Genomic DNA, 21,820 nt, shown 5'->3' on the forward strand with positions numbered 1-21,820 from the left:
CTGATAGACTGTGCTCCTGTCTTATGATTTAGATTTCTGCTTAAAAACACTTTTTTAAATGTTTACTTCTTTACTGGGGGTCGAGGTTGAGCACATACCATGGCACTCCAGTGGAGGTTAGAGCACAACCAGCAGAACCCTGATTTTTCCTTCTACCTTCTATCCAGGTTGCCATCCTGGACGGTAATCAGTTACCTGTTCAGCCCACTCTGTCCTTAGTTTTTAACAAAATTAACAAAATGCTTTCAAAAACAGCAAAGGAAATTAAAATTTAACAAGAAAAAAAAAACTGCATAGAAAAAAGCTTACAAACTTAGCACATAAAGAAAATATTTTTAATCACCTGTAAAATGGTTTTCCTTTTCTTTCTCTCTCTCTCACTTTTTTCTTTTTTTCTTTTTGAGATAGGGTCTCTCTACATAGTACTGGCTATCCTGGAGTTCACTATATAGACTAGGCTGAACTCACAGAAATTCTCCTTCCTCTGCCTCCAGAGTGCTGGGATTAAAGTTGGTGCGCTGTCACACCCAACTTGTATATGGGTTTTAAGTGTCATTATCAAAGAATAAAAAAAGTCTACATAGTAAAATAACTCACAGTAAGCTATTAAGGCTAGATTATTACTGAAGAAAAAATTTCATGCATCCTAAAAGAACAGGGCCTTACAGAAATTTAGTCCTCCAAAGTCAATGCTCTTTATTCCCTGACTCATGGAGAACTACTTCTAGTCAACCCTGCCAGCTTCTTCACGTAAAGTGTCCAATATAGGTATGCTATTAAACAACAAACAAACAAACAAACAAACAAACACTAAATCAAACAAAAGATCATTTATCTGCTATTTAATCATATTCTTCTATGTGTGTTTATACCACTGTGCTACAATTGCCTTCAACTCAGACACCAGCTGGAGGGGAAGACAGCCTGAGAGTAAAGAGCCACATCATACATCCCAGCCTAAGCACTAGGCTAAACCCCACTCATGTCACATGCACGCTGACACACTCGCTCACATTTCTTAAAATGTATCCCTATTAAACAACACATGTCATTGCTGTGACAAAACATCCAGGAAAGCAACTTAAGGAACGAAAGGTTTACTTTGGCTCACAGTCAGAAATGTGAGCCATCATGCTGGGGTGGGACAGAGCTTTTGAGCAAAGGGAAGGCCTGTGGTTGAGCTCCCTCCTTCCTTTTTACTCCATTCAGGCCTCAGTCTAAAGGGTAGTGGTTGCCACATTCAGGGTGTAACACTGCCTTCTTCAATCCCTAAGCAATACCTCCCGACACACCAAGAGGTGTACTTTACTAATCTCCTGGTGCTTCTCCATATTATATAAATAAGTGTGTGTTGATGAAAAAAATCTTTTTTTTTAAATTCTTTATTAATTACACTTTATTCACTTTGTATCCCCACTGTGGTTCCCTCCCTCCTCCTGTCCCAATCCCTCCCTTCCTCAATCCTCTGCATGCATGCCCCTCCCCAAGTCCACTGATAGGGGAGGACTTCTTTTCCTTCCTTCTGATCCTAGTCAATTAGGTCTCATCAGGAGTGGCTGCATTGTCTTCTTCTGTGGCCTGGTAATGCTGCTTCCCCCTCAGGGGGAGGTAATTAAAAAGGAGGCCAATCAGTTCATGTTACAGACAGTCCCTGTTCCTATTACAGTGGAACCCACTTGGATACTGAACTGCCATGGGCTACATCTGTTCAGGGTTCTTAAGTTATCTCCATGCATAGTCCTTGGTTGGAGTATCAGTCTCAGGAAAGACCCCTGTGCTCAGATTTTTTGGTTCTGTTGCTCTCCTTGTGGAGTTCCTGTCCTCTCCAGATCTTACTGTTTCCCACTTCTTTTATAAGATTCTCTGCACTCTGCCCAAAGGTTGCCCATAAGTCTCAGCATCTGCATTGATAGTCTGCAGGGCAGAGCCTTTCAGAGGTCCTCTGTGTCAGGCTTTTGACTTGTTCCCTCTTTTCTCCTTCTTCTGATGTCCACTCCTAGGCATATACCCAAAAGAGTCTCAAGTACACAATAAGGACATTTTTGCTGAACCATGTTTGTAGCAGCCTTATTTGTAATAGCCAGAAGCTGGAAACAACCCAGATGCCCCTCAGTGGAGGAATGGATACACAAATTGTGGTATATCTACACAATGGAATATTACTCAGCAATGAAAAACAAGGAAATCATGAAATTTGCAGGTAAATGGTAGGATCTAGAAAAGATCATCCTGAGTGAGGTATCCCAGAAGCAGAAAGATGCACACAGTATATACTCACTCATATAGACATATAATAAAGGATAAACCTACTAAAATCTGTACACCTGAAGAAACTAATGAAGAGGGAAGACTCTTGCTAAAATGCTCAATTCCCATCCACAAAGGCAAAGAGAAAAAATTCTTAAACACAGAATAGAAACTGCCTCTAAAGAAGTGGAACAGATTGAGGAGTAGTACATAAAAGTAAACTCTATCTCATGCAAATACAGTAAAGCACTTGGCCACTGTTATTAGGTGTTAGTTATGTAATTCTCTTCATTTCAGCTTAAAATATTTATACTACAAAAAGGAAAAACTATACAGCTTAGATGCCAGTCATACTGCTAGCAACCATGGTGTGGCTCAGTGACTCAACACCTGTTTGGCATATACAGGGCCCTGTGTTTAATCCCTATCAGAGCAAACGCACATCAACAACTCCAATATTCTGACACTGCCTTGGCCAAGTGTATGTACGTACTATGCATACAGCTGTGGTATGTTGTGCCCACAGCTCAAATGCTGGTCATCAGGCTTCCATCTTGAAATCTTACACCATGTTTTAATATTGAGCTTCAGGCAAGTGAATACTTAACCATCTTCAAAAACAGGATTAGTGCCCTTATGAAAGACTTCTTGCAACTCTCTTGTCTCTTTTAACACATGAAAGCACCATCCAACAGGGAACAGGGCCCCAACAAAAATTAATCTGCTGGTACCTTGATCTTGGACTCCAAAACTGTGGGAAATAAAATTCCAATTGTTTATATATTACTCAGTCCAAAATATTTACAAATACACAAATAAGAGCTGAGGGTGTGCCTAGAATGATATGTACAAGGCAGGCCTTGGATTCCATCTCCAGTACCATAAAAACAAAAACAAACAACAAAAGTAAAACAAAACATACATACACACACACAAAACAAACAAACAAAAAACCCCAGTAAGTCCTGCAGGTAGGCATAGTGGCGCATACCTCTCTAATCCCAGCATTTCAAAGTCTGAGACCAACTTAGGCTTCATAGAAAGATTCTACCTCCAAAAACCAAACAACAATGACAACTGAATAGAAATTACAGTTTCAATGAACACAAATTACAAACACCCATATGGGTTGTGTGAACTCAGTGACTACTGACAATAGTCCAGTGTTTGAAAGGCTTAGAACCAATTGGTGTATGCCCCATACCCTTCAGGGCAGAAGAGAAAACTTGTAAGCTTTAGGACTGCATTTCTTTCTTCAAAGCCAGGGGTTTTGGCCTTCACAGCTGTTTCCTTAATTCTAAAGCTATGTTTCAAAAAGCACATCTCTACTCATGTACTTCAAGACTAGACATCCTGAGGACTAGAGTCAGCTTTTGCATATTATTACATAATTCTGTTGCATATTATTAGTTAAGTCTATTGTAATGACTGGCAATTTATCAATTCACATTATACTTTACTTCCAAAAAACTTTTAAGATAACTTACAAAGCTTATGTGTGATGGTAGCACAGGCTAGTAACTGTAATACTTGGTAGGTAGAGGCAGGGAGATCAATGCACACATGAGGTTAGCCTGGGCTATAGAGACTCCTTTTTTTTTTTTTTTTTCCAAAACAAATATAAGTTTATACACATTTAAAAGCTCAATAAGAAATATGATTCAAGAACAAAAGATAATGGAGAATAGGAAGAAAGATAAATGAACTACAGATTGCTATAAACTAAGATCACTACAATTGAGCACTTTGGATTTTTGTTTTCTAGCAACGCCAGTTTTCACTCTAATTTTTCATTAGCTGTTAAAAAAAAGTGTAAGAGAACTCACCAGCAACTTAAATGAAGCAAGAAATATGATGTAGATGTGTGTAAAATTTTTTAACAATGATTTTATGAGGGGTACAAAAGCATCCTTCACAGATGATTTCTTATTTATGTCTATAAAGTATACCAAGGGCTTGCTGCACAATAAGGGTTCAGTGGCTACATTCCTATATTCAATAAAGGAACCAGCTAAGGCCTGCAGCTTTTTAGTGATCTTACTTGATATTGGGAAACAGTCCGAGTGACATATAGTCCATATACCTCTTTGCAAAATGTTTTCAAATGTCAGAGTTTAACCTCAGTTTTCAACAGAAGATGGCTACCACAAAGCTGAATTCATTGGGGGCAATAACAAGGGACTATATATTAACAGCTGAAGAATCTTCCCCTACATTTTACTTCCCCTTCACATTCTAAAAGGTCCATTGCTGTGTTCAAAGAAGGATTTAGAAAATTATTCTACAATTTCAGAGCCCTTGATCTTAAACACTACTTACACAGGGAGGTTCATGCAAATGTGCACACGAAAAAAATGAGTAGTTATTTTCTTTCTCTGAACTAGTGCTTTCTTAAAACAAAACAACCACAACAACAATCCTACTTCTGGAAAGCAAAGTCAGGTCTCTGTGATTTCCAAGACTTCCTTATTTGGTCTTCATGGCATTCAAATGTCTCACATTGAGAACAGACTGAATTATGTACCAGCTACCTTTCCTACTCTACTCTTCTATCTCAGATCAATTCTCTTAGATGATTCATGGAGGGTTCTACGTAGAAACTGGAAGTTGATCAGAATTAGAGTTCAAAGTCCTGGGCTTCTCTGTGCCAGTGGACATGCCAGTACTCTGACAGCTAACCTCCACCAAAGAACAGCAGGTTCGCCACTACAACTTCAAGTCAAAAGCAGTGACAAAGCCTGAACTTTGTACTTGGTGTCAAAAGAGAAACAGCACAAGGTAGAAGAAGAAATAAAAATGGGTTTGGAGTTTGAGGTCAGCCTGGTCTACAAGGTGATTTCCAGGACAGCCAGGGCTACATAGAGAAACCTTGTCTTCCAACAACAAAAACTAAAAACAAACCAAGGACAAAAACAAAAACAACAACAAAAAAATCCAAACCAGACAGACAGACAAACAAACAAACACATTTTCTAGCAGGGCATGCTTGTGCATGCCTTTGATCCCAGAACTCAGGGAGGCAGAGGCAGGCGGATCTCTGTTAGCTGGAGGCCAACCTGGTCTACAGAGTGTTTCAAGACAGCCAAGGCTACACAGAGAAACCCTGTCTTGAAAAGACAAAGACAAAGACAAAAACAAAACATAACTCATTTTCTGGTGTGGCTATTCAGTTTATATTCCTAGACAATGTTTCCTAGCTCCCAGGAGCTTTCAACTCAACTATTGGAAGAAGCAGTGTACAATGATCATCAACATAAGCTTATTCCAAGTAACCCATGAGTATTTAAATTATGTGCTAAATAAAAATAAAGAATGCTAGGCTTAGTAGTAGTAAATTTGCCTAGTATAACTGAGTCCCTAGGTTAGATTCTCAACATACACACACAAAACAAAAAACAAAACAAAACAGAAAAACCAAAACAAACAAACAAACAAACAAAAAAAAACAGTAAAATTATGAATGCTGAAAAAAAATTTACTTTCAGACTAAAGTGACTTTTAAAGTATTTAAGGTGATCAAAGATCAGAACTTTATTACAAAGTACTGAAAAAATGCTTAGGGAATTAACCACAGGAACCTTGAGAAAGGCCTAAATGAGTATGATTGTCAGGTCTGTCTTTGCTTCTTGGTCAGCTGAGTTATGAGCAAGCAGCTACCAAATGCTTGTATTGCTGTGAAGCCAGGCACTCACTGCCATACTTCCCCATCATCACAGATTGCAACTATTCAAATCAAACAAAAAGTGACAAGAGTCTATATTTGGCACCTACTTCTGCCCTACAGAACACAACATGAAACACTATTCTTGCAACCAACTTCTGGTGACCCAGAATTAAGTAAAAAAACAAAGAAAATACCCAAACAGCAACAACAAACAAACCAAAACTCTAAAGAAGTTGGAAACAACAGAAAACTGAAGAGCAAGCAACATCTGAACAATGACTAGGGAAAAAAGAAAAACAAAACAAAACCTTTCTGCAGTTGCTGGAAGAGTCAGAATTTTGTAAAGACACAGAAAGTGATGGGGTTATCAGGAAACAGCAAGCACATATCTGTCCTACCCTAATTTATGGAATTTCTCTGTGCTTTTGTGTAATATTGGTCTACAGTTTTAAGCACTTATCCAAGATTTTGCATAGGTGAGATGTTATTGATGCCTATTAAAATGTCTTTAAGTCCTGTACCTTATCAAGGTATAAGAAAATGAGATACACATTTTAAATAATGCATAGACTAAAAGATACTGATTGTTTGTATAGAATGGTATTTACTACATAAATAAAAATATATGTTCAATTTAAACAAGAGTAGAATGAGAATTCTAAGAAATGACCTCTTCACACTTCAAAGCCGAGTCTGTCATTCCTAAGCTTTACTGCTGAGCCTTTAGTACTTACCTCTTCTTCCCACCGCGACTTCATCACTTCACTGATTTCTGTCTTTCCTTTGACTTAATAGAAATATAGAGTTTCCAATGCACACTTAGATAAGCTCTATGTAACTGTGCTTCCAAGTACAGCTCTTTCGGGCCTTACAGATTAATCAGATGGGACACCTTTGACCTTGTGAACACAGGGCACTATTCCACCTCACCTCTGAGATCACCAACCTTAGAATTCACCACCCCTTTGAAATGATACCTTAAGCTCTTATATATCTTAACCTCTTATCCCATTCCTCCCAGAATCTAGTATCTTTCCAGCTACAGTCATGGTGGCAATAAAGAGATCAGGCAGAACAGGATTAGTACTGTATTTCTACTCTACTGATGGTACGACTTTCAGAACTGCTAGATGGAGCCGAAAAACATCATGTTCAGTGAAATAAGCAAGACTAAGAAAGACAAATACTGTGTGTTTCTTCTCATATATTCACACACACACATACACATAATTCATGCAAATAGAAAGGGGATCATTAGAGGGGAGGAAGAGATCATAAGGGAGGAGGTAAATGAGGGGGTAAGATATATGTAACATGAAAGCAGAAGGGAGGCTACCTTGTAGGAGGAAAGGGACTAACAAGAGTGGAAAAGAAGAGCTGGAGAAAGCTATGGGGAATGAGATAAAGAAAAATCAGGCATGAAAACGTAAGTATGAAAATGCCACCCTGAAACCTGCAACTTTGTATGTTGACTTAAAATTAAAAACAAGTACTATTCCTACCACAGCCACCAAAACAATCATGACCATTTACATGCAGAGCTCTCGGTAGGCTAAGCTGATTTTGAACTTTCTGCCCTCCTAGCTCAGTCTCCTGCGTCCTGGGATTCCAGGCATGTGCCACCCCACACATTTATTGGCTTCATTTTTGAAGATGAAAAAAAGAAATTAAGGCTTAGAGAGAGTGAACTGTCTGCTTAACTTTAACATTTAACTATTTAACTATTAACATTTATGCTTTTTAACTGTTTTTGATACTCCCCTACTGTGGCCTACTTTACCTGATTTCCCAAGGAAGAGGCTTCATCTTAACTTGTATATCCTAGTGGAGGCATAACTGCCCTGCTACTTTCATTTCTGTTTCACTGTTTGAGAACCATAGTGTGACAATAGCTCAACACAGCTGTATTATTTGGCTACTCTAATGCTCACATGGTTCTTTCTGTCTTTATACATCCAAAGCCACTGTGGCCTTCAAAGCCCAACTGCGACAGCCTTTAGGAACTATCCCAGTGACCTTTGTGAAAATTCTCTTCTTCTCTTTTCCTTTTTTATTTGTTTATTTTTGAAACAAGGTAGGCCATGCTGGCTTCTAGCTCACAGAAATCCACCTGCCTCTTCTGGGTTTAAAGGCATGTGCCATCCCACCTGGCCTCTTCTTTTTGAGTAACAAAATACCTACTGCATGTCAAGTACTCTTTGACAGCCGCTGAGTTGCTCATAAAGATTCAGCTCTTGGGGGTGGAGACATGGCTGACAATTAAGAATACACACTGTCTTTTGAAAAAAAAATCGGAGGTTTGTTCCCAGCACTCACACCTGAGGGCTCAGAACTGCCTGTAACTCTAGTTCCAGGTGACTTTACACCCTGTGCTGCTCTGCCTTTTTTGCTCCTGCATTTCAACATTCCCCTGCCCCTGCACATACATACATACAATAACAACAACAACAAAAAATCAACTTAAAAATAGTTTATATCTTTACTATATGTGGCAGATAAAGGATGCAAGCATATAAAACTGCTTAACCTGTCTGTAAAATACTCTTTTCTCACATGAATAAAAAAAAAAAAAAAAAAAAAAAAGGAATCTTGGGCTAGGAAGGTAACTCAGAGATAGAATACTTACCTAGAACATGTCAAGCTGGGTGTGATTCCCAGCAGCACATTTAAAGAAAATCTTGATTCATATCTTTAAAAACAAAGTTAGTTAAACATTGTTGAGAGGCATTTTTTTGGGTTCAGTTCATAGGCTCTGAAAAGACTGTTAACATTCATAGCCTCTGAAAAGACTGTTAACATTCATAGCCTCCTTGCTATCTATCTTCTAATTTGAGTTAAAAACATCTTTCCTGTCATATAAAATCAAGGCTTCTATTTGGATTTTGCTAGTTTCATTTCTCCCCCAAGAGCAGATACAGCCATGTTGGTACTTAATGAGGCTGTCCATAGTGAAAAGACTCTTAAGTAACAAGGACATCAAATAATAAGATCTAAAAATAACTTTTAAAAGAAATTATTCAAGAGGCTGGAGAGATGGCTCAGCAGTTAAGAGCACTGGCTGCTCTTCTAGAGGACCTGGGTTCAGTTCTTAGTAGCCACATGGCAGCTTACAACTGTCTGTAACTCCTTTTCCAGGGAATCTAATGCCCTCATTCAGACATACATGCAGGCAAAGCACTGATGTACATAAAAAAAGAAAGAAAAGAAATTATTCAAGTTTGCTGGGTTTGGTAGCACAAACCCTGAGTAATTCCAGTACTCAGGACAAAGAGGCAAAAGTGATCAAGAATTCAAGGTCAACTCCAGTTACAAAGAGAATGAGGCCAGCCTGGGTTAAATGAGCTCTTATCTCAAAAACTAAAAATCAAACTAACAAAAATAACAACAAAAGTCCAAAAAAAAAAATCCAATTTTTTTACACACTTAGATTCATTTTCACTAATATATTCCACGTACCATATTAGGTACAAAATGAATGCTTAAGTGTTGTAAGACACATGAGCCCTACAGCTTCACCCTGTAGGTTTACTACTATGAAGTCCAGCAACTTTGCTAGCAATTCAAGGGAACACTGGGGACCAGTGACAAGGAAGATGGCTTGTCAGAGAGTTTTTTACAACATCAAGTATTTTTAAGTTGAAAGAACACATTTATCTTCACAATTTTCTACAGAAAATAAGAGTGTGCAATCCTAACAAACCTCTATGTATGGCTTAATGGGCTAGGGGTGTAGCTCCATGCCAGTCCCTGGATTCTACCTTGGGGTTTTATGTACACCGAATATAATCCTTCTCACAGGCTCAGGTCATGACTATCACTACAATCCTCAACTCAAAGACAAAGCTTTGAGGACAGGAACTGTGCGCAGGGTAAGAGATGACAGGAAACAAGAAATTAAAAATCTAGGTTTTTCATAAAGCCCATTTGTACTTTTGATGATTTTAATTTTGTTAATTTTTAGAGCATATTAAGAATCTTCATTATTACTCCACAGAAAGCAAAATTCACATTTCAGAAAGTGAAACAACTTTATGATGTAATGAAGAGAATACAATTTCTCAGAAAACAGTACATTGTTATATGTTGAATGAAATGAACTACATTTCAAGATTCTAGGTGTCACTGCCATTTAGTAGGAGATTCTCTGACTTAAGAGCACAAACCCAGACAAATACAACAGAAGAGCATGTGCTTACAGCTTTCCATATGTATTCATGTTTGGAAACTCACTCTTCTCTTTGGCTTGTAGGAGGAGATTACAAAGCAGCTCGCTGTCATGTCCATGACCCTCTCGGCAGTCTCTCTTTCAAGTGCATAATCAGAAGACCACGGGGCAGCTTCTTAGCACAGCCCTGAAGCTCAACCTCTGCTAAAAGCAGCTCTGACTTCTTTAGTTTAGCTGTTTCCACAAGAACCTTTGTGCTCAGAGCAAATGCCGATGGGAAATGTGCATGTCTACAGCTATGGTGTGCAGTCTCTAGGGTAACGTTGCCAGACACTCTGGATCCTCAGGGTTTTAACCCTCCACCCATATCCCTGCCTTAGCTGAGAAGAAGAAAAAGAAGCCCGCTGGAGATGATTTAATAAATACATGTGTAGCCTTAAAACTGCTTTTATTTTTGAAAACATGTAGACTCCTGCGTAACGGGAAGTATTAGCAATCCTGGTCTTAAACTCTGGTTCCTCCTAGTGGAGTTGATAGTGGGAAAAGTCATATTTATACAATACTTCTGTACTTATATAAGAGGTGCTTTCCCATAAAGTTGTTGGGAGACTTGAGAAAATGGGTCAATGTTGATAATGCAGAAATAATTACCTTACCATTGCTTTTAGAATTAGAGGAAGTCACACTAGTTTAATTCTCATATTGATTTTGTGTGTGTGCATGCATGTATATGTGTGCAAGCATTGCATGTATGGAGGTCAGAGAAAATTTGTGGAAGTCTGTTCTTTCCTTCCACTACTTGGGTCCTAGGAATAAAGCTCAGGTTGTCACTTGGTGGCAAGTACCTTTACTCACAGAACCATCTCACTGGCCCTAGGTTTTTAGCTCTCTATGCACGATCCCTCTGCATTCTTTTCCAATGTGGGGAGGAAGGTTCAGTTGTGGTCAATACTATCTCACCAGCACCCCATACAGGTCCACAGCAGAGCAGGCACTGGGTTGGAGCAAATTAGAGCAGAAACAACTGCTTTCAGGGATACTGTTAGTTTTATGACCTTGGGCCAGCTTTTTAATCTGAATTTCAGTTTCTTTATCAGTACAAAGGGATCACATTTACTCTGTATAACTGCTATGAGAATATATGACTAGATCAGTATGTTTTAAGGCATATACTAACAAATTGCTAATTCTCCATACATCAAAGATTAGACCTCTACATTTACATGCCCCAGTAATACTGATTAAAAAGATTTCTAAAAATAAATTCAGTCCCCTTAGGTATCTACTTTTCTTTAAAAAAAAAAAAAAAACCTCCACTTTTTTTTGGACCATATACTGTAAATAAAGGTAGAAATAATGATAACAAAAGCCTAACCCATCCATATACACACAGATTTATGTATCAGCCCAAGACAGACCTGGGTCCAAGGCTGAGGCTCCTTAAGTAACCTTTTGCTTGGGCTATCATGCAGACCAGAATTGGAGCTGCAGTCCAGCCTTATCAAACATAACCCGATAGCACACAGCTCTAAGTCCTTTTCTGTTCTTTAAAACCTCCACCATGCACTTGAAGGGATTTCTGTCTACAACAAGCCTATTCAGAAGTTGTCTTATATACTTATCATATCTGATTTAAAAAAAAAGATTTAGAAACTAGTTCTTCCTTCAGCTTGTAGAAATGTCTTATAAACCATGTTTCTTTTAAAAGCTTAGCAACACTTGACAGCCTTTTAATGAGCACGTGCATAATATCTGGTTCATTTATTTATAGACACAATCCTTCATTTTAAGCTACATTGCCACAGGCACCAGTCTTTTTTTTGTTTTTGTTTTTTGTTTGTTTGTTTGTTTTTTTTTTTTTTTGAGACAGGGTTTCTTTGTGTAGCTTTGGTTGTCTTGGAACTAGCATTTTAGATCAGGCTGGGCTTGAACTCACAGAGATCCACTTGCCTCTGCCTCTTTATTACTTTAGAAATAAAAATGAAGATGTTTTAATAAAAAAAGTAAGCCATTAGAATCTGAGCTCATTAAAAAAATTGTTTTTAATCCAAATTTCATTTGGCAAGACTAAGTTTTAATCCTCTGCTGGGACTAAAGGAGTGCACCACCACTGCCTAGCTGGCAATCAGTCTTTTATCTGAGAAAGCACCTCCTCACTGGACCTTGACTCCTTACCATGCTGCCCACTCTCAGCTCTAATGTATCTGAGTGCAATGCCCCTGTCCACACTCAGTCCTTCTACACATTAAGAATATTCTTCCCTCCTAGAATAAGGGTATGTATGTGTCTGGGTGGGGGGATAGAATAAAAGTCTTTACAAATATCTGGGACTAGAACTTAAGCCATATTCCAGGAACCAGAAGTCTCAAGAGTATACTGATGTAAATGCTATCATGTCCTCTCCATGGCATACTGCTACGGAGTTTTTGCTTCTTACATAGGAAGCTGGAGATTTTTAAACTGCCAATCAGGAAATAAATAAACTCTGTGCATGTCCTGTTCCACTAGTCATAGCAGTTATCATTTGCTGAATATTTACAATGTGCCCAATGTTAGATAATTGCTATGTTTATTTAATTTGTATTTTCCAAATAACCTAATATTCTTGTCAACTAAGGAAACAAAAAACTTAGAAATACTAATCGGAAAGTACCCTGGGGGTCGAAAAGCTGGGTCAGCAGTTAGTACATCCTGCTTTTACAAAGGACCTGAGTTCAGCTCACTGAAGTCAGGTGTCTCACAGCCAGGCACCTGTAACTCCTGTTCCAGGGGATCCAACCCTCCATTCAGCCTCCAGGGGGTACCAGGCATACACATCGTGAACAACACATCCCCTTTAAATCAGAGAACAGTGAGCACTTTGTCTACAAAGTACTCTTTTAACAGAACATAAACACACTATCATGAATCTTTACAGAAGATAAGTTCTTTTTTCTGTACAGTCATACATATAAGATTAAAAATAAATCTTTTTTTTTTTTTAAAGAAGTCTTAAATTAACCTAAACCAAAACAGAACCAAACCCAAATCTAAACCCAGCCAACTTATTAAAGCCAGGAAGGAATCTGGACATAAAACATGTGTGCTGTCAGATCAATAAATTGTTCAAGAATAAAAGACCTTTGAGACAAAGAACTTTGAGACAAAGTTCTCACACTCCCATCATAAACTTATCTCTGGTAGTCTTCAAAACCTTCAAAGAACAACCAGTCTCTTACAGTGAAGGGAATGAAGAGGGGGAGAATAAATGGCTGTAGCTATATATAAATATATTAAATCTGTAAAATCTTTTTAAAGAAAACTTTAAAAAGGTATCATTGTTAGTTTAGAAATAAAAATAAAGATCTTTAATATAAAAGTAAGCCATTAGACTCTTAGCTCATTAAAAAATTGTTAATAATTCAAATTTCCTTTGGCAGGACTGAGTTTTAACTTGAAACTCTCTGTAGACCAGGCCGGCCTCAAACTCAGAGATCTCCTTACTTCTTTCTGCCTTCAGAGTGGTGGGGTTAAAGGTGTTCATTACTACATCCACCCTCTTGTTTTGCAAGTTTGATTCTGAAGTGGCATATAGGATTACAGGGACGTGGAATGCCTAATATGGAGCATGAATCCTATAATATATTCCCTTACACACAGCACAAACACTTTGTCTTTAGACAAATGGATATTCTAGACACACACATGCACACACAGACAGAAGCCCAGTTATACACATAGAATGAATCCTGTCAGAGACTAACACATTCTATTCTGTAAAAATTCCGATATTCTGAGGACCTGATGGGTTTTAATACTGCAGCAGATTTTAAAATGGTTAAGTTCAGTTTTGGTCAACAGAGTATTTTTTTAGCAGGACATAAACACTGCATTATCATGAATTTTTATAGAAAACATTCTTTTTTTCTATATAGCTTGGTTAGCCTGCTTTCGGAATAGTTTCTTTTCTTTTTTTCCTCTTTCACAACTGAGATTTTATTGGCTGAGGAGCAGAGTAGACAGACATTTCAATTCTTCACACAAGTACCCAAACTCTGAAGTCACACATTGTGTTCGCGTACTCAAACGAAGAGCCATATATCATGTTCATGTACCCAAATGAAGAGCCACGTGTTGTCTCTCTTTGAACTTATTCCAGTGATGTTCCAGCCTCAAATTTGACAAGTTTTCCTAAAGATCTCATATAACAACCAAATTCTCTTAATCCTCAATTCCACTGATCCATAATTTTATGCCACATACAGTACATACTCAAAATTTTCATCTTCATAGCACATTATCACAATTGTTAAGAAAATGGACTGCCATGATCAGAGACATTACAGTTCTGACAGGACAAAGACCAAGGAGTGGTTTCCTATTAGAAACACAAGGCCAGATATAACTGAAACATTCCAGACACAAATGCATGACTGGAAATTCCAAATTGCCCCTCTTCATAATATTATAGTGACCCCCAAGGCAGTCACTGTCCCTCCTGATTCTGCATCCTGCTATTTTCTGGTGGCACCAAAAACAAACAAAACAAACAACCAGCATATGATTTAGCCTCTTAAAAATCATTCACACTTAAAAAATGAGATGAGGTGGGATTCCACCACCTCTTAAAAATGTTTCTAGAGGTATTAAAAAATGTATTTACAAAATAGTTGATAAAAATATTCCTTTGCATTGTTCAAGAAGGAAGGCAGGTTTGCATTCCCACCAGCAATGGAGGAGGGTTCCCCTTTCTCCACATCCTCTCCAGCATGTGTTGTCCCTTGAGTTTATGATCTTAGCCATTCTGGATGTAAGGTGAAATCTCAGGGTCATTTTGATTTGCATTTTCCTGATGACTAAGGACATTGAGCATTTCTTTAAGTATTTCTCTGCCATTCAGATATTCCTCTATTAAGAATTCTATGTTTAGGTCCATACCCCATTTTTTAATTGGATTACTTGGTTTGCTAGTGTTTAACTTCTTGAGTTTTTTTTTTTAAAATATATTCTGGATATTAGCCCTCTGTCATATATAGAGTTGGTGAAGATCCTTTCCCAGTCTGTAGGCTGTCATTTTGTTCTGATGACAGTGTCTTTTGCTTTACAGACGCTTTTCAGTTTCATGAGGTCCTATTTTGGAAATCAATCTAGCACTTTCTCAGAAAATTAGGAATAGCACTACCTCAATATCCAGCTATACCACTTCTAGGCATATATCTGAAATATGCTCAACTATACAACAAGGACATTTGCTCAACTATGCTCGTAGCAGCTTTATTCGTAATAGCTAGAATCTGTAAGCAACCTAGATGTACCTCAACTGAGGAATGGATACAGAAATTGTGGTACATTTACACAACGGAATACTACTCAGCTATTAAAAACAAGGAAATCAAGAAATTTGCGGGCAACTGAATAAAACCAGAAAAGATCATCCTGAGTGAGGTAAGCCATAGCAGGAAGACACACATGGTATATATTCACTTATAAGTGGATATTAGACATATAATATAGAATAAACATATTAAAATCTATACTCCTAAAGAAACTAAACAAGAAGGAGGACCCTAGGAAAGATGCTCAATCCTCATTCAGAAGGGCAAACGGGATAGATGACGGAAGCAGGAGAAGACAGGTAACAGGTAGGAGCCTACCACAGAGGGCTTCTGAAAGACTACCCAGCAGGGTATTGAAGCAGATGCTGAGACTCATAGCCAAACTTTGGGCAGAGTGCAGGGAATCTTATGAAGGGGGAGATAGAAAGACCTGGAGGGGACACAAGGAGCCAAAAAATCTGGGACCAGGGGGTCCTGAAAAGACTGATGAATCAACCAAAGACAATGCATGGAGAGGACCTAGACCCCTTCTCAGATGTATTCCATAGACTCAGTCTCCAAGTGGGTTCCCTAGTAAGAAAGCAGGGGCTGTCTATGACATGAACTCAGTGGCTGGCTCACTAATCACCTCCCTCTGTGGGGGAGCAGCCTTGCCAGGCCACAGAGGCAGACAATGCAGCCAGTTCTGATGTGACCTGATAGGTTGGGGTCAGAAGGAAGGGGAGGAGGACCTACAGTATCAATAGACTAGGGGAAGGGAATGGGGGAGGAAAAGAAGAAAGGGTGAGACTGGGAGGAGAGGAGGGAGGGGCTACAGCTGGGATACAAAGTGAATAAATTATAATAAATAAAAGATAATAAGTAAGTAAGTAAGTAAGTAAAAGGAAAGAAGGAAGGCAGGGACCAGTGACAGACAGGCTGGATGGTTAGTTGAACTTGGCTTCTTTTTCTTCTCCTTCAGAGGCTGGACTCTGGTTCTCTGTCTCTCCGTTTTCGGCAGGCAGATCCGCAGTTTGCTGGTCAGCCACTTCAGCCTGTCTTCTCTTTGGTTTGCACTTTTCTGTCTGATTTCATCCTTTTCCAAGGCCTTTTCCAGCTTTGTGTCCACCTTGGCAGGGACGGGCTTGGTTGACAGCCTGACGGGGCAGTGCTTGGGCTCTGCCTTTGCTGCTTCATCCATGCTAGGGCTAACCTTCCTCTCGAGCATCCTGGTGGTGCGGGGTGGGAGACAATGCAACACCAAACCAGTCATGGAGCTGCGCCTGCCTAGCCGTCACAGCACAAACTGCTCAGGAATAGTTTCTTTGATGTGTCACTGGCAGAATTCTTATCCTTTAAGTTAAAGGATGTTTCATTTATCTCAAAGTCTGTATGTATCCTTTGATTCAGACAGTCCATTTTAAAGGAGCTATCTTATTGAAACAGATGCAAACATTTAAAAGTTTCACATAAGAACTAGAAGAACAACTCTGAAATGGTGTTATCTTTTCTATTCCCAGCATGAGTTCTCTCTAAGATGTCAACCTGTCTTTAGGAATGAGGAGCCTCATCACCCCGTGCCTGAAGCTTACCTGCTTTTACACATATAAAGAGGATAGAAACTATTTATTTAAATTATGAATCATCTAGAAGCTGCTGGGTGTGGTGGCGCACGTCTTTATTCCCAGCACTCCAGGAAGTAGGGTCAGGCAGATCTCTGCGAGTTCGGGGCCAGCCTGGTCTACGAAGTAAATACAGGACAGCCAAGGGTACACAGAGAAACCCTGTCTCAACAACAAACAATCCCCCCCCCCCAAAAAAAAAACCCCAAAGAATAATCTAAAAGTTTCACAACATTTAGATAGAAAGAAGTGAATACTTACACTATGCAAGACTCTCCTTAAACTTTGCTTCCAAATCTAGTAATCCTGCTACCCAGGTATCAGTGGTAAAGCTAGGCCAACTCTCTAGATACCACTGGGATAGAAACAATCACTCCAGTAGCAAAAGGCATTGTTACTCTGTATGAGTTGTGTTACCCTGGGTTAAACCTATCACTCATTATAATAGTATACCCCTGTTCACTAGTAGACAATTGTTGGTGATCTGTTAACTATATCCCTACACAAGATTTCTTAAATTCCCCAAACCTAACAGCCATTCATCACCAATTAACATAAGATATGAAGCACAAATGTTTACTTTTGTTCTTCCTTCTTCTTTCTCTTCCTCTTACTCTTTTTTTTTTTTTTTTTTTTTGAGACAGAGCTTTTCTGTGCAGCCTTGGCTGTCCTAGAACTCACTCAGTAGACTAGAATGGCCTTTAACTCAGAAATCTCTCTGCCTCTGCCTACCAAGTGCTGGGACTAAAGGTGTGCAGCACCACTGCCTGGCTTACTGTTATATCTTCTTGATGAATAATACCTTTTATTACTATAATGCAGTGTCCTCATTAATATCTTCTAATTAATTTTAAATTTTATTTTGATAGGATAGCTATGGCTGCTTATTTATGTCTTCCATTTGCTTCCATTTGTTCATTTTCTATTCTTTGGTACTACATTTTTGGGTATCTTTGCTAACTGTGTTTCTTGGAGAGAGCAAGTCTATTCGTCTATATCATTCCAGTGCTGAGTTGAGGCCATTCATATTTATATTTAAGATTATTATAGAAAGGCCCTTTGCTATTTTCTATAAATTTGTTAGGTGATATTCTATGTTGCTGGATTACTGGTTTTTCTTTTTCTTCTCCAGTATTAGTTTTGAGGGTCTCATGAGCTTCTATATGGAACATGGTTGTCTATTTCCAAAGACTAGTTTACTTGTTTTCATGGGATATATACTTTCATGTGTTCACATGAAGAAGGTTACCTTTGTTCTTCTCTGTAAAGTATTCCTTTAAGAGCTTTTTACAGTGTTGGCTTGCTTCACATAAATCGTCTTAATTTGGGTTTGTCTTGAAATACCTTCACTTTTCCATAGACTCTAGAAAATAAGTTTTGCAGGGTATAGTATTCTTGGTTTACAGGTTTTTTATTTGTTTTTCAAGACAGGGTTTCTCTGTGTAGCCTCGGCTGTCCTGGACTTGCTTTGTAGACCAGACTGGCCTCAAACTCACAGAGATCTGCCTGCCTCTGCCTCCCTGAGTGCTGGGATTAAAGGTGTGTGCCACCACACCTGGCTGATACTTTATTTTAAATGAAATTATATCTAGTAATGCACAGACAACGAAAGTAAGCTTTTTAGATATTCCCAAACTTTTATTTCCTCTGGCTAGCTTGGGTCACTTGTGGTGAAGGCAGATAGAAACAGCAGTAATGTGGTATTGATTATATTCTGAAGTTTCAAATACTCTAAAAAATAATTTCCATTTCTATTTATACACGAAAGAATTTCACATGAAAAATTATAAAACTATATAATTGTGTTTTATTAAGGACTCCATTAAATAACAGTTTAAGAAATCAGGCAAAACATCTCTGCTGATGGTGTGCTTACAGATGAGCCCTGAACAAAGAAGGCAGAAGCAGGAGCTTACTCACCAGGTAGAAGACAGCCTAACTTACATACTGAGTTCCAGGACTATGAAGTCAGACCCAGTCTTAGTAAACAGGGAGGGAGGGATCTTGTATCATGTGAAGAAGTGGCTATAAACTAGATAAAAAAAAAAAAAAAAGCTGTTCAAAAAACAAACAAAAAAAATGGAGCAAAGAAAAATAGGCCTTGAGAGTTGTTTTAGCAGTTAAGAGCACTTGTTGCTCTTTTAGACAGCCTGAGTTCAAGTCCCAGCATCTACATGCTGATAACAATCATCTGTAATTCAAGTCTCAGGGCATCCAATGCCCCTTTCTGGCCTCCTTGGGTGCATGTGGTGCATACACATACAATATTTTAAACTTTGAGAAAATTTACTCTATTCCCTTTGTTTTTATAAATAATGTCTAAAGACTAACTGTACATGATAAACAAAGCACTTATTTTTTATAAGGGTCATTAGCAACACTGATAGTGAGAGGGGTATCTTTCAGCTAACTCAGTAGAAGAAAACAGACAGCTAAAAGATTTCTACCTCAGGCCATGAGGTCACCAAGATTCAAGGGGGCGCAGGACTACAGTGGTACATTACATTTGTAACTTTGGTCAATATCCAGTTAGTTATCTTAATTGTAGGAAACAGGAAGAAATTGGCTTTCACTTTAAGTTTAAGGGTATTTTTTTCCTTCTTCATTAAGGTGGGGAGGGAAGTCAAGGATGAGAGAAAGAAAAAGCAGGGAAAAGTTAGTTAACCTGTACAGATTTGGGAGGGAAGTTTCTTAGACTGGGCTTCAAGTGTACTCATATCTAGATGTTTTGATTAATGTCTCTGGAGAATCTGCAGAAAGATTAAACCACCACCACCAAAAATCAACACCAAGCCTGAAAACTAGAAATGGGTTATGCTGACTACTTGGAATAATGAGTTAAAAAAACAGTTTGATGTATAAATAATGGCTCTGTCCTTATAAGAAATGGCAAACCATTGTTAGGATAGCTCTTCTGCTAGAAGACAGATGTGACACAGCAATGCTGTGGGCTGGGATGTGGTAGGACACCAGGTCAGCATGCTTGTTTCAGAATCCTGAATCATTCCTTCCTCATATACAGCCTTTCCAGTATTTTGGGTTTAGGGCATTTCTAAAGATTTGTGCTAACATGCATAGTAAACACTGATAATTCTATTGAAAAACTGCAGAAATTACATTCACAACTTAAATCAATCTTACGGCAAATTTTATTATAAACACTATTACCGAGATGGAATTCATACACCAGATAATTTGCCCATTCAAAATGCATAATTCCATGGTTTCCAGGAAATTTTTGGAACTATGTATCACTATTGTGGCACAAGTCCATTCCTTTTTCCTTTGAAAAGGAACTCTGTGATCTTAGCTACCAACCCCAAACTACCAGAAGCCACTCACCACTTTCTGGCTCTGAATAAACAGATTCATATAAGAGGATCATTCTGTCTTTGGTCCCTCATTTAGCATAAGGCTCATTTCTGCAGCACATTATTTGGATACATTATTAAAGTGGAACACTTTTTGGTTAAGTAAATAATGACCTCTAATTTCAAGAGGGATGGAGGGATGTCTCCTTCCATTTGCCACTCTTGGTGAGAACCTGGGTTCACTTCCCAACCCCTATATAGCACTCTTAATCCTCTGTAACTCCAGCCCCAAGAGATCCAATATCCTCTTCTTGCCTTTGTGGGTATCACAAGCACATGGTGAATATATATGTATATCTATGAAGGCAAAACACACAAAACAAATAAATATAATTAAAAAGGTATATATTTCTGTCTACTTGAGGTATTATGCAATATTTATGATACTCGAGTACAAGTCTCCCTTGCAATCAGTAAGATATTTAATAAACCCTTTAATTTCTGATGATCATTGTCATGACCATAAATACAATTTTTAAATTGTATTTATTATGAGAGGAGAAAGTAAATTTCTATGGTGTGTGTGTGTAGAGGTCAGAGGAGTCATTTTTTCCCCTTCCACTGAGGGTTCTGGGAAACAAGACCTGGGTTATACAGCCATCATTTTTACCAGCTGAGCCACTGTGCTGAGTCTACAACCATAATTGGGGATGTCAACACTTTTTATACAGATTTGTTTATTTTATATGTATGTGCCTGAGTGTAGATGTGTGCTTCCTATGTGTAGGTACCCTCAGAGACCATCAGAGAGCAGCCATATCACTTAGCACTGGAGTTACAGGAGGTTATCAGCTGCCCAATGTGGGGGCTAGAAATGGAACCTGGTTCCTCTCCAAGAGCAGTGCTCTCTTAACCACTGAACCATGTTCTCCAGCACAGACAAACAATTTTAACTGTCGGTATTCAGGTATAAGGACTTCTGTGGGTCCGTGAGTTTATTATAAACAAGTTTGGTGAGAAGTGCCTACTGAGACATGACTGAAGCAATTAGATCTGGGTATTTGTTTTCACTCACTGTAAATTCCACTGATTGAGTTTGTTGTTTTCCTTTCTTGACTGTCCTCTGCCTTGAGAAACTTATACCACTTACTCTTTATCTGTCTCAAAAGAATACAATTTGAGAACTAACTTTAAAGAAAAACATGGGTCTGGGTTGAGACTGTATACTTAACCAGATGAAATAAATATATCCCACAAGAGAATATCAGTAGGCTATAACCTGGCTATTTATTTCATGCAAACCTTTTCCTGCATTCCAAGTAGCTGGGTTTATGCATCTATTAACAAAGGGTTGAATTACGCAAGCTTTTAGGTCTTCCCATCTATGTTTTTCTCTTGAATCCTTTTGCAACAGATATAAAGAGTATGAAGATAAACGTTTGTCAGCAGGACTGGAGGACTGCCTACACTCACTTGGGACCTACACATTGATAACCTCAGCAAGAGAGAAGGAAAGG

At 38.5% G+C, this 21,820-nt stretch overlaps 1 protein-coding gene and 1 pseudogene across 3 annotated transcripts in view; both read right to left on the minus strand.

Moving 5' to 3' along the window:
• Window positions 1-21,820, minus strand: part of Tmcc1 (transmembrane and coiled-coil domain family 1) — a 121,070-nt gene that overhangs the window by 53,856 nt on the left and 45,394 nt on the right. Inside the window, exon 1 of one of the 3 annotated variants that reach the window (XM_055604196.1) lies at window positions 6,646-6,728. The exons of the other annotated variants lie outside the window; for them this stretch is intronic. Coding sequence (XP_055460171.1) covers window positions 6,646-6,669 — 24 coding nt within the window. The 5' untranslated portion in view covers window positions 6,670-6,728. Of the gene's footprint in view, window positions 1-6,645; window positions 6,729-21,820 lie in introns of those variants that run through there. 3 annotated transcript variants of the gene reach the window in all.
• LOC129674291 (non-histone chromosomal protein HMG-14-like) lies at window positions 16,318-16,598 on the minus strand (annotated as a pseudogene).

Source organism: Psammomys obesus, unplaced genomic scaffold (genome assembly GCF_907164565.1).
Source record: "Psammomys obesus unplaced genomic scaffold, mPsaObe1.curated_primary_1811, whole genome shotgun sequence".
NCBI lineage: Eukaryota > Metazoa > Chordata > Mammalia > Rodentia > Muridae > Psammomys > Psammomys obesus.